Genomic DNA, 16,302 nt, shown 5'->3' on the forward strand with positions numbered 1-16,302 from the left:
AAAAAATAATACTTGTTTTGGGACCCAAATCAAGATAGTGAAATGGTGGCCACTTGATATTTACAACAAGGATGATGACTTAAAAAGATAATATACTTTTCGATTTGTACATATTTGGTCATTGATTTTTTTTGTCCACATTTACCCTTTCAAATTGTTTAAACTGTATACATTCAGTCTTTATGATCGGCTACTTTAGGTAAACCATAAAAATGACTTAGGGGTCGTTTGATATGGTATCTAGGGGTGTGCACCAAACCGCACAAACCGCATAAACCGCCCGCACCGCATCACACCACACCGCATAATGCGGTTTAGAACGTTTGCGGTGCGGTTTGCGGTTTGTTATTTCGTTAAACCGCACTATGCGGTGCGGTTTGCGGTTTTCAATTACAAAGTCGCGGTTTAAACCGCACCGCATATATATATATATATATATATATATATATATATATATATATATATATATATATATATATATATATATATATATTGCATTGTTTCATCACTAGGATTAATAAAATAGTAATAATTGTCTGATTACAAGTTCGTAACAGTTAGAATGTTGGTATGGATAAAAATGGATATGTTAATTAGCCTAAAATTAGTGAATATAGTCATACAATAGGAATTAATTAACAAACATATTAGAAAAAGCAACTTGTTTTTGAGTTTTTTGCAAAACATTTCTAGTTTCTAGTTTTATATCTCAAAAGATCAAAAGGTTTTTTAGATTTTTCAAAAGTTATAAAATGTAGCAACTCATCAAACCGCAAAACCGCACTTAAACCGCACAAACCGCCCGCATCAAACCACACCGCATAACGCGGTTTTGAACTTCTGCGGTGCGGTTTGCGGTTTCAAAAAAACTCAAACCGCATATGCGGTGTGGTTTGCGGTTTTGGACTTAAACCGCACCAAACCACACTGCGCACACCCCTAATGGTATCTAATTGGGTCTAAAGAGGGACTGGGTCCATAAAATATCAAATGGCATGTTTGATAGGGATTATAGATGTGTGGACTCGGTCCAATATGTGGACTCGGTCCAATAAAAAAACAGGACTTGGTCCTTTCTTTCTACTTGACGGACCGAGAAAAAAAAACCAAAAACAACTCGTTGCCCCTACATCTTGTTGCGACAGGCTCTAATTTCATCCCCTCCCCCGTTAACCTCCCATCGATGAAGCAACAAGACTTTCCATTAGCGATCAAAAGCAACAGTGGAGCAAGGAAGTCTGGCGAATCCATGGGAGCATGCATCTTATTTTTGTTAATACCCCACCATCTCCACCACAACAAGCAAGTCCAACAAATCTCAGACCTTAAATCGATTTCTCCAAATCGTTTCCCACATCCACTTCGTCTACAGACACAACTCGACAACAACTTCTTTGATTTCGATTACAGATATCCCTGACAGATTCTTTGATTTCGATTAACGGGTAAGAATCTTGATTTTTCATATTTTTCTTCTTTGAGTTCGATTACAGTTGTAAAATTTGATTGGTTCCATTGGTTCAATTTAAAGCTTTAAAATTTTGGGTTCGTTATATTGCTTAAAGTTTCTTTTTGGGTTTTATATGTTTGAGTTAAAGCTTTAAAAAATATAGGTTCCTTTTATCGGTTTGAAGACAAGGAATCAATCGAGAATAGCCTCAAATTCACCTTGGATTTTCATCTGCTCACCAAGTGTTCGATCACTTGCTTGAGTGAATCTTGAAGTCATGATTATCGGGGAAGAGAAAAACAAAGCTACAAATGAAGAAATAACATCCCTCATCAGACATGCACTTGCTTATGGTTAGAGAGAGAGAGAGTCCAAACCGAAGAACATTGAGAAAGAAATAGACAAAAGGAAAGTGAAGAGATGGAAAACGATACAGGGAACAACAAAGAACTAAGAACTCCACTTCTTGTGTAATCATTTCTATATGTATATTGATTACATTGATTATATGTACATGATTACTAAGAATTACAAGTTTCATAGTTGCAGTTGGAACTTTTGGTCTTGTTAACATATGATAGAGTTTGACCAACACAAATTTTGTTCCATACTTTTAGATAGTTTTTTTTTAATTTTAAAACATGATGATAGCTCCTGATTGAAATAGAATAAAAGTTAGCTGTCTGTTGTAAATAGCTAATGGAAATCATTGAATTGATTCATGTGTTTGTTGTAAGTAGTTAAGGGGAATCACCAAATTGATTTATTTGTTTGTTGTATCACCAACTCCGATCAAAGTTCATTGCTTTTTCTGAATCAATAATAAAATCCATTGTTATTTTTTGGCGCTATATAAAGTTTTGCATCAAGGGGTACTATGGTCATTTTTCATCATTTATCACAGTCGATCAGATATATAATCAAACAACATGATTTCACTCAGATGTGGACTCGGTCAGAAATTCTAACTCAGTCAGCACTAACTCAGTCAGTACTAACTCAGTTAACAACTATCAAACGACCCCTTAGTAGGGTAATATATTTCTCACTTTGTACATATTTAGTCCTTAATATATATATTTTTTTGCATATTTAGTCCTTAATATTTTTTTGTTGCAAAATAAGTCCTTGTTGTTTTTCTACACATTCAGTACTTATGATCAATTTCTTTAGGTTTTTCTCACGACATCCTACGTGGGACAACCCTTAATAAGGTGTTCGGGGTTGTTGATGCTTATGGTCACGTCGGCCTCGGTTGCTTGGTTGCTTAGGTCATGTGGTTTGGTTTAGTTATTGTGTTCTGAATGTCGTAACTTCGTAAAATGATATCGGAGTTTAACGGTCTTTATATCCACGTGTTCGTAATTGAGCATACTACAACTTTCGTTTAGATTACTCCCGTTAAAAGGTAATATATTTTTACTTAAGACCTTTATATACATGCTTCTTTATGAATGTATGTATGAACATTTTTTTTTATAAAATCATAAGTAAAAGTATGTTACATTTTAACGGGGGTAATCTAAACGAAAATTATAATAAACTCAAATACAAACACATGGATATAAAGTTCATTAAAATCCGAGATCATATGAAAAATTACGACGTTTAGAACATAAGACTTGGGCCAAACCACAAGACAAAAAGAACCAAACAGTCGAGGCCGCAATGACCATAAGCATCAACAACCCCAAACATCTTATTAATGATTGTCCCACGTAAGATGCTGTGATAAAAACAAAAAGAAACCGGTCATAAGTACTGAATGTGTACAAAAACAACAATGACTTATTTTGCAACAAAAAATTATTAAGGACTAAATGTGCAAAAAAAATATTAAAAAAAATATTAAGGATTAAATGTATACACAGTGAGAAATATATTACTCTATTAAGTTGTATTTTTCGGCTTAACTAAAGTAGTTGTATGCTTCAAAAAAATTAATACTTGTTTTGGACCCAAATCAAGATAGTGAAATGGTGATATTTACAACAAAGGATAATGACTTAAAAAAGGTAATACATTTTTTTGATTTGTATAAATTTGGTCATTGAATTTGTTTTTTCGTCCACATTTACCCTTCAAGTTGTTTAAACTGTACACATTCAATACTATGACCGACTACTTTAGGTAAGCTAGAAAAAATGACTTAATAAGGTAATATATATCTCACTTTATACACATTTAGTCCTTAATATTTTTTTTCACATGTAGTCAACATATATTTTTGTTGCAAAATAAGTCATTGTTGTTTTTTAACACATTCAATACTTATAACTGATTTTGTTAGGTTATTCTCACGGTATCCTATATAGGACAATCATTAATAATGTGTTTGGGGTTGTTGATGATTATGGCTACCACGGTTTTTTATAAAACTATAAGTACAAATACATTACATTTTAATGGGAGTAATATAAAAAGAAATTGTAGTGGACTTAAATACGAACATGTGGATATAAAGATCGTTATAATCTGAGATCGTATGAGGAAGTTACTTCGTTCAAAACATAAGACCTAAGTCAAACCACAACACATAAGCAACCAAGCAGCCAAGACCGTGGTGGTCATAAACATCAACAACCCCGAACACCTTACTAATGATTGTCACATGTAAGATTCTGTGTGAAAAAACTATAGAAACCGATCATAAGTACTGAATATGTACAAAAACAATAATGACTTATTTTGCAACATAAAAAATATGAAGGACTAAATGTGCAAAAAAAATATTAAAGACTAAATGTGTACAAAGTGAGAAATATATTATCCTATTAAGTCATATTTTCCGGCGTACCTGGAGTAGCCGGTCATAACGACTGAATGTATACATTTTAAATTGATTGAATGGGTAAATGTGTACGAAAAAAATTCAGTGACCAAATGTGTACGAAAAAAATTCAGTAACCAAATGTGTAAAAATCGAAAAATATATTACTCTTTTAAATCGTTATCCCTTATAACAACAACAAACCCTAAAAATCTCATTGGAATGGCGTGAAAGGAAATGCCTCCAAAAATGATAAAACAAATAAGTAACATTAATAACCTCTAGTTACAACCAAAACAATCCAAAATAAAATAAATCATAAGTTTGAATCCTACATGCTTTAATCTTAAGTTAGCATGTCGTTTAAAAAGTGTTATTAATGCTGTGAGTTCTATAAATTGATATTTATTTGTTTGTTTACCATAACATGAAATATTGCAATCATAGAACGGGGTCCAAGATAGACCCATAAGAGTTAAAGAGATGGCAACTACACAAAATTGATCGAAGAGTTAGCAAATTGGATGTGAAGTCTTTTGGCATTTTCTCTGGGTCAAAAGCGTAAATTGCCCATTTTTATATTGTCCTAAAAAAATTGGCTTTTTTTAAATCAATATCAAGATTTATTAAGGTCACTAGAACACGTTATTATTAGATCAAAAACACGTAATCGGAAGTTTATTGGTAATCTTTAGCATATTCCAATCCCTTTTTTTGAACAACAAATTTTATCAAGTCTATCACAATGCTAGAAAAAATAAATAAAAAGAAAATAACAATATTAAATTGTAAAATCAACCAACCCAATCAATCCCACATTACGAAAGTCAAAAAGCCCATCCTTTATTTCATTCGCATCCAAAAATGCATTAAAGATATAAAATTACAAAGAACAATATTTTACAAACATCCCAATACCATATTTGAAGAAATTTCTTAGTGTCTTCCATCGATTAGACTCAATTTTATCTTCTTAAGAGCTCTTTTATAAAGAAAATTTTATAAAGAAAATCCACATTCCTTTAGTAATGCCAAATAGTAAAATTGCCCTCAATGATCGAGTACGATAATGACAAATCAAGATGAACAGTCTCAAAAGTGACATAACCTCTAGCCAACCGAAATCTTCCAGTACCACCAACCACTGCCACCTCTCTCACCCTCTCAAATTGCTTGCTAGTCCCTTGCACCTCCAACGTGCTACCACCAAACTCATCATTAGTGAACACAACAGATATCAGGACATGTGTGTTGGACCCATCCAACGCAGATGTCACATAGATACCTTGTGCTCGACCCACTTTGGCCGAACCCTGATCCATTGTTACAGTTATCAGGTCATCAGTATAAAATATCGTCCCAAATTGCTTGAAAGACCATGCATCGCCAGAGAACGTGACAGGTTTCATGGTGGCATTATTTCCACCAAAATAGTCTTGGAAGTAAAGCGTCATGGAGGACCGTTTGAGCTCGCCTAATTCATCGGCTTTCAAAAATGTAAGAATGGATATGACCGAGACGATGATGAAGGGTAGTTTGGTCATTTTTATGATCAGGGTTGCCATTTATGTTGTGTTGTTTATTTTGTAGAACGAAATGAGAAGAATTTATATTATGTTGTTTAATTTAAAACAAGCGAATATGCCAAGATTTGGAATTTGTAGTTTGAAGACATATAATTCGATGGCCCCTCTATATATCTTACATAAAAGAAATAGTTAAAACAAGCAAAATGAATACAAGAGTCAAAGTATCTTTATTTCACTAATAGGTAAATACAAAAGGAAAAGGTAGATGCAACCCTAATAATAATAATCATAATATTGTTAAAAACCAAGACAAAAACCCAAACATAGAGGAGAAAATTTGTTGCATATGACATGAAGAAGCTTAAAAAGCATAATAATAATAATAATATTCATATTCTCCTTTTTTCCAACTTATGTATCCTTCTTTCCATTGGCATGAGACAAGCTATCATCAATGGCACGAAGTTGATCTCTAAGATTCTGGTTTTCAGCCAACAAACGATCATATTCAAGAAGGAATCCTTCAGATTGATGCTTAAGTGCAAGAGAATTGGCTTCTGCAGATTTCACTTCTTTTTCCATTGCTGAATATTTGGTTTCCAGTTTCTTCATTTCTCCTCTCATTCTTATCATTTCTTCATTCAGATGTCTGACTTCATCTGCTCCTTTGTTCTTGAACTCTTCAGCTGCTCGATTTTGTTTCTTTGTGGTTTCCATTGTTTTTCTCAGTATTCGGAGCTCACGAATGTAATGGTGGAGTCGATCTATCATTAATGATAGGAAAAGCGAGAATCCTGCATTCAAGAATGTATAAAGTAAAAGGTAAAATAGAAGGGCATTTACGGCTTTTGCACGTCATTCTATTCTTTCTACATTAAGTCAAATCTATTGAGTCAAACTTTTAGATGCAAAATTTGTGTAAAATGTATGAATCAAGATTAATATTTCAACAAAAACCAACATTATGTAACAAAACTGAAACAGAATTGATTTTTAAGGCTAAATGTAAATTCCCTTAACTATTTTTAAACTTGATTATGATATTTCAGTGTGAAGTAATCAGAACATTTGGAGAAGCGATATAAATGTGTTGCAAGAAAACTGAATTTCAAGAAAGCACATGTAAACACTCTTTTTTTAATAATTTGTAGAACATCGTACTGATCATTTTGAGAAGTTCGATCAAAAGTTTATCTATTATCCCAATTTGATCACTTTGAAACCACAAATAAAAACGCCCCCAAATGATTTCGAAACCTAATTCTAAATTAAGTGAGATACGAATATATTTTCTCGAGAATTACAATAGTTTAAAGCAATTGAAACTAAAAGAATACCAAAATTGATCCACAAAATCACCCGAAGGGGTGAAATTTTGAGAACATAAAGGGATAGAACGACGACACAGAAAAAGGAAATTACCCATGAGAGCAGCTTCGAGCATGTGGTAAGCGAGGATGATTTGATCGGTGGGATTATTGACGTCGGCGGGGCGCCTCTGGATTTCCATTACGGTGTAAACGTTGTACATCATCATAATGAAGAAGGTGGCGGCGACGGATTTTACAACCAATGGAGCTCTTCCCCGTTTCGCACGATCTAAACCGATTATCAAAAGCTTTCGGAGTGGGGTTTTGAACAAAAGTAACAGAATCGTCAACGTTTCGATGAATAAAACCGCGAAGAACAGGTAAATCATCGTTGTAGATCAAGAACGTACGGAAAACCCAGATGGATGGAACGATCGCCGACAAGGATGATGAAGAGAGAAAGTGTAGGGCGTTTCAAGAAGGGTTGATTTTTGTTATGCCGACTAGCGGAACGAACCAAAAGAGGCCTGTTTTTGACTCATGTTTCCTGATACGTATACCATGTTATTAAAATATACAAAATATTTGTATAAAATATTGACAAAATTGCAAAAATGGTCCCTATGGTTGGCAAAATTCTGTGATTTTGGTCCAAAAAATTTTGGCGGTCCACCAAAGGTCCAAAATTGGATCTTTTTATCGGTTTTGGTCTCTAGCCACTTAAAAAGACGATTATGCCCCTCTTATTTGTTTTTTTATTTTTTATAAATGTTAATGATTTTTAGTAACTAAAAATTATAGAATATCCTATTATCCCTCTGTCACTCTCTCTCACTTACACACACATATTTTTTTTTTCTCTCTCTCTCTCTCATCATCGGTGGTACCTCTCATCTCTTCTACCCCTCTTACATCTCTTTCACTCTCTCAAGAACACCCCAACTGCCACCACCATTCACCTACACTGTCCGCCACCAGATGCCACCCTACAACCTTCAAACGCCACCGATCTGTTTGTACATCGGGGAAGTAGCGACCAACTGGATCAACAAAGACGATGAGGGAATTTAAACCCAGATCGAACCACCCATCGGACATGAATCCTTTAGTGGTGGGAGAACGGCTATAGAATAGGATAACAAACTGGGTTAAGATCTACATTCAAACTCCAATGATGAATTTAGATCTGGATGTAGGCTCTTTTGTTGATCTACACCTGCATTTCCTTCTCAACCCTAATCTTGGTTAAATGTATCGACGAGTGGTAGTGAACGGTTTATGGTCGACCGATGAGTCAAAGTCATGTCTGAACCCATCGATGAATTGAAGCAAAGGTCACAGATGAGTATATAACTCCTCTTTAACACATACACACATAAACGAACAATCAATTTTCAGGGTTGTCTCTTCAAGAACAATCGAATTTCTAGATTTGTTTCTAGAACTGGAAATCGATTTTGGAATCTAAAAAAGCTTATGGGTAATGGGTTTTCAAGAACAATCAATTTCTAAAAATTCAATTTTGTCTGTGTATTTCATATCATTTCTATGTTTAGGGATTGATTTAGAAGAATGGTGGAGAAACGAAAAGCTTTGGTTGATCGGAGTTACCGACATTCATTTGGTTGTTGTTCTTCGAGGACTTCTGAAAATGGTTGTCGGAATTTAAATTGCGTTCACATTGACGTCGAAATATGATGAAGATGAAGAGTTTTCATATCTGTATACTGTGAAATGGATGTGTGTTCTTCAGTTTTTGGGTTATGACACATATGTACCCATCTGTAAAAGGGTTGATGGGAAGAAGATGGAGAACACCAATAATTGTGTTTGTGTGGTATGGTGGTAGAGAGGGTGGTACGGTTATAGAGAGAGAGAGAGGTGTTTTTCTTTTTCTTTTTAATTGGAATAAAAAAGAAATTAACTAATAAAATTTAAAAAAGAATTATCTAAGGGTATATTCGTCATTTTAGGTTGAGTATGGACCAAAAACACACAAGAATGTCAATCACAGGGACCAAAACTGCATAAAATATCTAAAATTGGACCACTAATACTGTAACACCCATAAAATTCAAGCCAATTTAAAACTTTTTAATACATTTAAAAACCATTAAGTGATTACAGTTTGTTTTCAATATAGTTTGATCATCAGAGTATCCCCAGAATCAAATCATAAAACCATGAAATATGAGGAGCTGTACGATCACGCATTTGCCTTCCTGCGATCATCTGATGTACCTGAAACAATAAACTGAAACTGTAAGCCCGACAGCTTAGTGAGTTCCCCCAAAATATCAACCTCATATAACCATACTCATATCATATCAGCAAATACAGAACAGTGTGCATAATGAGCCTTCAGCCTGACTGGACCGCCTCTCAGGGCCTACAGCCTATCTGGACCACTCCCGAGCCTTCGGCATGACTGGACCACCTCGCAGGGCCTACAGCCTATCCGGACCGCTCGCGGGGTATGTTGGCCTACAACACAAAGCAGGACCGCCTCAACCCAACCCAACACACAATGTCGACATACGTACAACACATAATCAAACAATAAGCACAAATCATACAGACTGCTAAGCATAGCATCATCTTATCTACCAGGATACCGATCTAACAGATCATAACATCATAACAACACCCTAACTATCAGGGTACCGATCTAACAGATCATAACACATATCACCACCCTAACTACCAGGGTACAGATCTAACAGATCATAACAACATAACAACACCCTAATAATCAAAGTACCGATCTAACAGATCATAACAGCATAACAACACCCTAATTACTAGGGTACCGATCTAACAGATCATAACGGCATAACAACACCCTAACTACCAGGGTACAGATCTAGCAGATCACGAACACATAACAACATACTGAATGCGGGATAATAATCCAAAGGGACCTACCTAGTATCGTAGACTCTGTCAGTATAGTGAGGAGAACTCACCTGGCATTGCTGAAGTCTTGCAGATAAAACTCCAGCTGCTGGTTGACAGCTTCCCCAACTACCAACATCAAACAACACCGAATTAATAATTGGGTTCCAAGCCCAAGGTCCAAGTCACACTCCAAAGGCCCAAAAGTCAAGTAATGGGCCAAAACCCAATATATGGCCCAATTTTCCAAATTGGGCCCAGACCTCTACATGGTCTTTCCTTAAGGCCCGTTCAATTATTCTAGTCTAAACTATTTGTATTCCCTTGGCCCAATATCACATAACCATAAAGGCCCAGTTATGGCCCATATATGGCCCAATTTTCCAAATTGGGCTCAAGACTCTCACATGGGCCTTGTCCTAAAACTCATACAATTATTTAGTCAATTTGCTTATTCTTGGAAAGCCCATTAATAGTCCAATCGCCAAAGCCCAATAGGAAGACCCAATTGAAGGCCCGAGTGAGATTAGGACTTTCACATGAAATGATGATTAAGGTTAAGTGTTTCTTACTTAACTCATTAAGGACTTAATCCATTAAGGACTTAATCCATTAAGTCCATTATTGCCTTAAGCTAGTTTGTCAATGATTATTAATTATTATTTTAGGTTTAATAATTAATTCTCGTGTGTGTCCCAAACGATTCCCACAATTAGGGTTTTATGCCCTTAGGGTTTTCCAAACCTTAATTAGGGTTATCCAACCCAATACTAGCCCATTAGTCCATTGGTTGGGCTTTTAGGTCACATTGGGCCTTATTGGCCTGGCCCATTAGGGTTCCATTGGGCCCATTAGGGTTTCTTTGGGCCCATTAGGGTTTCATTGGTCCCACATTGTCCAAACATCCCCCAAACAAGGTCCAAACGCAATCAAAGCACACCGCCACCCGACACGGCGACCGGTGGCGGCAGGAGGCGGCAACCACCTCTCTACGGTGGTGGTTTGGGTTTTTCTCTTCATTATTTCACTTTTTGTTACAATTACAATGCTAAAAAACAAATAACCCACACACACTAACACACCTAAATCCATAGAAAAAAACACACACACACAGCCACCTAGTGGTGGCCGGCGGTGGCAGGTGGTGGTGGTGGCTGTTCTTGTGAGTTCTAGCCAACGGAGTCACCTACAACACAAACACCACAACAGAAACACACCCACACTCCCGACTTGTGAGTCACAAATGCAGCCCCTTTTTACGATGGCATACGGCGGCCATGACGGTGACACAAAAGGAGGGCAGCAATGGCGGCTATCGGCGGTTGTGGCTAGTCCTTCTACATTCGTCCTCAACCACGACAGAAGTGGCAAAAGCGGCGACATAAATGGAAGAAGGTGGCAGTGACACAGTCACGTCGTCGGCAGCGGCGTTCATGGCAGTCCTTCCGATTGCTTACATCATCACCGGCGGCTTGGGTTGGCGCTTCAAGTCAAGGCAGCGGGCACTCGTGAGCGACAGCAGCGGCGGAGAGGCACCTATTTGAGTCCCCGCCGGCAGCTCCGTCTTCAACAGCATGGCAGCAGCTCGTCGGCGTCCATGGAGGGAGGTGACGGCGATTGAAGGTGAGAGGGAGGCATAAGGTGGATTACGGCTGATGTAAAGGAATTAGGTTTAGGGTTACGGTGCAATGCAACAGTTTATACCGCTCCCTTCAAAACTATTATCCATATTGACAAAACCCGCCCCTCCTTCTCCTTTCCTTTCATATTAAACCCCAAAATTACCATTTAACCCCTTACTCCATAAAATCCTTTCAACTTTGATCCAATACTTACCAAATAACCCTCATCTCTCATAATTCATTACAATTTCGGTACAATATTTACCAAACACACCCTAACCTCTGAAATCCTTTTCAAACAAATCCCGAAATTACATTTTAACCCTTGAGACTCTAAATCATGACATTTGGCTTCCAGAAACCAACACCCCGCTAATTATTATTTGATTTTGGCTATAACAACATAAAATAATAATAAAAATTACTTCTTGGGGTTCCCGGTTTATCATTTAATTATTTTATTTAAAACGGGATGTTACAAATACACCACCAAAACTTTTTGGACCAAAAACACAGATTTTTGCCAACCATAGGGACCATTTTTGCAATTTTGTCTAAAGTATTTGTAACTTTAAGCTATTTTGAAAACAACTATTTTATAATCTATTTTTTTTCTTTCTTTCTTTTAAGAGAAGATAGTTTGTAGGTTAATTTTTTTAAAAGTTATTTATAGTGGTAGAGGTAATTATTTTTTTGTTTTGTTCGAATAGATGATTAATGGTAATATGTGAACACATTTAACAAGTTAAATGTTTAAATGTATGATTTTTTGTCTAAACGTGAACAATGTTTTTTTTTACAAATTTCTTATGACTTTTTATAATTTCTTACAAGATTTTTATAATATTTTTTTGTTATAGGTTTTGTAATACAATATTTTAAACTTTGCTTATGATTTTTTTAATTTTTTTTTCAGACTTTCATATAATTTTCATACAGGTGCTTTTAAACCAAATATTTTCCAAATATTTTAATTTTTTCTTACAAGTTTTTAATATTTTTTTTAATATTTTCATATAATTTTTTTATAACTTTCATACAACTATTTCTAAACTTTCTTTTAAAACATTTTGAAGCATTTCATAGACTTTTTATGACAGTTCAATACTTTTTTATAACATTTTAAAATACTTTCGTTAAATACTAGTTTAAAACGTTGTATTAAAAAAGTTAAAATTTTATAAACTCCTAATTAAAAAGTAAAAAAAAGTTGTAATAATTTTAAAACATTTACATTGTATAATTTTATTTTTGATTTTTTATTTGCTACCTAATATTTTCTTTTTATTTTTTTAAAAGACCTTCCATACTTATTGTCACATATTTAATTTATTTAATTTATTTGTTAGATACTATTACTTTAAAAATATTGTATATGCTTAAAAACAAAAGAAAAGAAGTATATAAGATGCTATATAAAATATTTCAAAAAAATTATTTATTAATTAAAAAATAAAGTAGAATTGATCGATATTTAATTACAATTTATAATAGTAAGTTTTTGCTGAAAATAAATCAGTCGAAAATTGATTTGTCAAAATCAAAAGACCATAAATGGGATAAATAATCAATAATTATTAATACTTTAAAAACAACGTTTGGAAAAAAATAAAATCGTTATTAAAAATGTGGAAAATAACCATCTTTTTGTTCAGATTTATGTAATTTCTATAAATTTTTTTATACATTTGACCATTTAACTTGTTAAATGTGTTCACATGTTACCATTGTTACCTGAGATAGTCGGTGACCATGATAATATGTGAACACATTGACCAAGTTAAATAGTTAAATGTGTACAAAAAAAAAGTTGTCTAAATATGAACAAAGCGAAAAAGATGATTACCCTCATAAGTCCATTCCCTAGTTTTCTAAGTATCAACAAATTTATAGAACCTTTTCAAAAAAAATTATTATACTTTTTATTATTATTTAAGTAATTGCATTTTCCTGGATGGATCTATTTACGGTTTCAAGGAGTCAACATGTCAATTTTTTGAAGATATGGAGTCTCACGATGTGACCTTTGAATGGTCACGACATGAAATGGGTTAAAATGTCAATTGAGTTCGGGATTGATCTCATGACGCGAGGCATAGCGGCTCACGACGTGAGAACTGTTGCAGCCCAATCCCATGATCTTTTAGGGTTTCCTTCGTATTTAAGTCTCTCTAAGTCATTGCTAGGGTTCATTTTCAGCCTCTAACTCCCTTTCACCTAAGAAAACCCTAACCTTCATTCTTTGCTTTATTCTTAAGCTTTTTGGACCTTTTCTTGGCTTGAAGAAGAAGAGAAGAAGAAGAAGTAAGTTACCTTTTGGTGGAGCTTGCAAGGAATCAACATTATCATCACTTCATATTGTCTTTGGACACTTGTAAGTGTAAAAGCTTCCACCTTTATTGTTGCATATGGCTAGATCTAAGTTTTGTCCCACTCCTCTATTTGTTGAGCAAGTTTGAATAAATGGAAACCATAAAGTTTGCAACTTTATGGGTTGTAAGGGTCCTTAAAGTGTCATGAAGTTTACATATAATGAATGGCTGGGTTTTGAATCTTTGCATGAAAGTTGGATGGCCTTTTCTACATTTTTGGTTCCAAAGGACATCTAGACATGTATTTGACATACATGTCCATAAAGCATCGACTTCTAAGTGTATTATGGAGTTATAAGACCTCCTGCAAAGTTAGAGTAAAAGGCTTATGGATTAAGGACTTAAATCGTTGGATTTTTGGCTTCAAACTGTGCTCATGATGTGAGACATAGGGTCTTGCAACGTGAGGATTAAATGACCCCGTTTCTGCTGAGCTTTTTGGGGCTCACGATGTGACAGAAGGATGCTAACGTTGTGAGGTCAACTCAGATGATTTCCCTTGACTGGGTTGACTAGGTTGGGTCGAGACGAGTTGGAATCAGACCAAGTGGACTCTCAAGACGTGACCAAGGTCTGATCACGAGGATGGTTAGTTGGCATTATGTGTTGTTGACTTTGACTTTGACTATTGACTTTTGGCATGGGTTGACTTGTGGTCAATCTGAGGGTTTTGAAGTGTAGACTGATAGGGTACTCCTTATTGCTGTTAGGTGCCATGTAGGATCAGTTTTTGTCGGGTAAGAGTTGTGGTGTTTAGCTGCTACTTGAAAGGTGAGTCCTTTCACTATACTTGCTTGTGTGGTAGTATATGTTGACCACCTGGGTCTTATCTATTGATTGTTATTGTATGTGAATTAGGTTGCTGATAACATGTGAGGTGTGCTGTTAATCTACAGGGCATGCTGTGAGCCCACAGGGAATGTTAATAGTCCCTAAGGTTACTGAAAAGCCACAGATGTTATATTGTGTGATGTATGTGATATTCAGAACTGCTGATAGCTCCAGGGCTATTGTTATATGTTGTGATGTATAAGATATTTGGGAACTCACTAAACTTTGTGCTTAGATTTGTTGATTAAACATTTTGCAGGTACTTGTCGGATTGCGAAGGCGTGACTGTACACACACATCAACAACTTTATGATTCGAGATTCCGCATTGTCTTCATTAAAACTCTGATCTTTGAATAATGGTTTATGAACAAATGATTTATTTTGAATGCAAACTTATTGAAAATGGATGTTATATTATTTTAAAAATAAAAATTTTAACTAGGGTTTTTGGGACGTTTTTGTAACACCCGTTCCGGGAATGGTTTAATGGATGAAAGTTTCTAGGGCTTGGGATGCATGGACTCGGCGAGTTGGGTGTCCAACTCGTCGAGTGGAGTCATTTAATCGTGGTCAAGGATCGGGACCGACTCGGCGAGTCGGAAGGCCCGACTAGGCGAGTCAGAGTTGTAAAGAGAAAACCCTAATTTCGGGGTTTTCTATATATAAGGATCATTAACTGCCTCTAAGGCCTCCCATTTGCACCTTAGAGACTGTTCGCGGCTGCAAACCCTCTTGTGAAGAGAAGTGAGAGCTTTAGTGAGTTAATCTTGGAATTTTGGTGAAGGATTTCAAGTTGGAAGAAGGAGGATCAAGGGAGAGGCATTAGATCAAGCATCCACTTCGTGTTGGGCACCTTGTTGAGGTATCAATTCGTTACTTTAAGCTTTAGATTCATACATCTCTTCGTTGGATGATTATGGCCATTTTAGGGAAGAATGGAACCAAGCTTGGATCTGGACCTATCACAAGGATATGGTTCCAGATTCGGACCTTCCTAGGTCCCAAATGTCATAAAGTTGTCTCCTTTGTGCATCCTAATCCCTATCCTTGCATTTGAGCCTTGTAAGAAGCTTATTTTTTGAAGTTTTAGCATTATGAGACCTTGCATGTACGTAAAGTTTGCAACTTTACGTGGTATCTTCACTAGGAGAAGATGGATTTGAAGTTTGGGACCTTAAGTCCCACTATAAAGGACCGAAAACGTGGGAACTCGTCGAGTCGCGCAAGTGACTCGACGAGCCGGGAGGGTTTTCTCATTCACGGCCAAGAGTTCACGGTCAAGGGTTCACGGCCAAGAGTTCGCGGTCATGGGTTTTTGGTTGGGAGTTTACGGCCGTGAACATCAAGGACCTCGACGAGTCATTCAGGTGACTCGGCGAGTTGACGAGTTAAGCAAGGAACTCGACGAGTGGCTAGTTATACTCGACGAGTCGAGGTCAACATGGATTATTGACCTTGACTGCAGACCTTGACTTTGACCAAGGTTGAGTCTGAAGGTATCTATGAGATTATGCTAAGTTA

The 16,302-nt window shown here is 35.9% G+C and overlaps 2 protein-coding genes across 2 annotated transcripts; both read right to left on the reverse strand.

Moving 5' to 3' along the window:
• Positions 1–5,242: 5,242 nt before the first annotated feature.
• Positions 5,243–5,764, reverse strand: LOC145127446 (dirigent protein 22-like). The gene has a single exon (XM_079062642.1). It carries the CDS (start codon positions 5,762–5,764, stop codon positions 5,243–5,245), a length of 522 nt encoding a protein of 173 aa, XP_078918768.1.
• Positions 5,765–5,953: 189 nt separating this feature from the next.
• Positions 5,954–7,606, reverse strand: LOC145126197 (uncharacterized). The gene is made up of 2 exons (XM_079061596.1): positions 7,172–7,606; positions 5,954–6,543 (listed from the first exon to the last, which is right to left on the reverse strand). The coding sequence occupies exons 1-2, from the start codon at positions 7,446–7,448 to the stop codon at positions 6,161–6,163; spliced, it is 660 nt and encodes a 219-aa protein (XP_078917722.1). The 5' UTR covers positions 7,449–7,606; the 3' UTR covers positions 5,954–6,160.
• Between the last annotated feature and the right edge of the window lie 8,696 nt (positions 7,607–16,302).

This window comes from Lactuca virosa, chromosome 7 (assembly GCF_052849685.1).
Source record: "Lactuca virosa cultivar CGN04683 chromosome 7, Lactuca_virosa_CGN04683_v6, whole genome shotgun sequence".
NCBI lineage: Eukaryota > Viridiplantae > Streptophyta > Magnoliopsida > Asterales > Asteraceae > Lactuca > Lactuca virosa.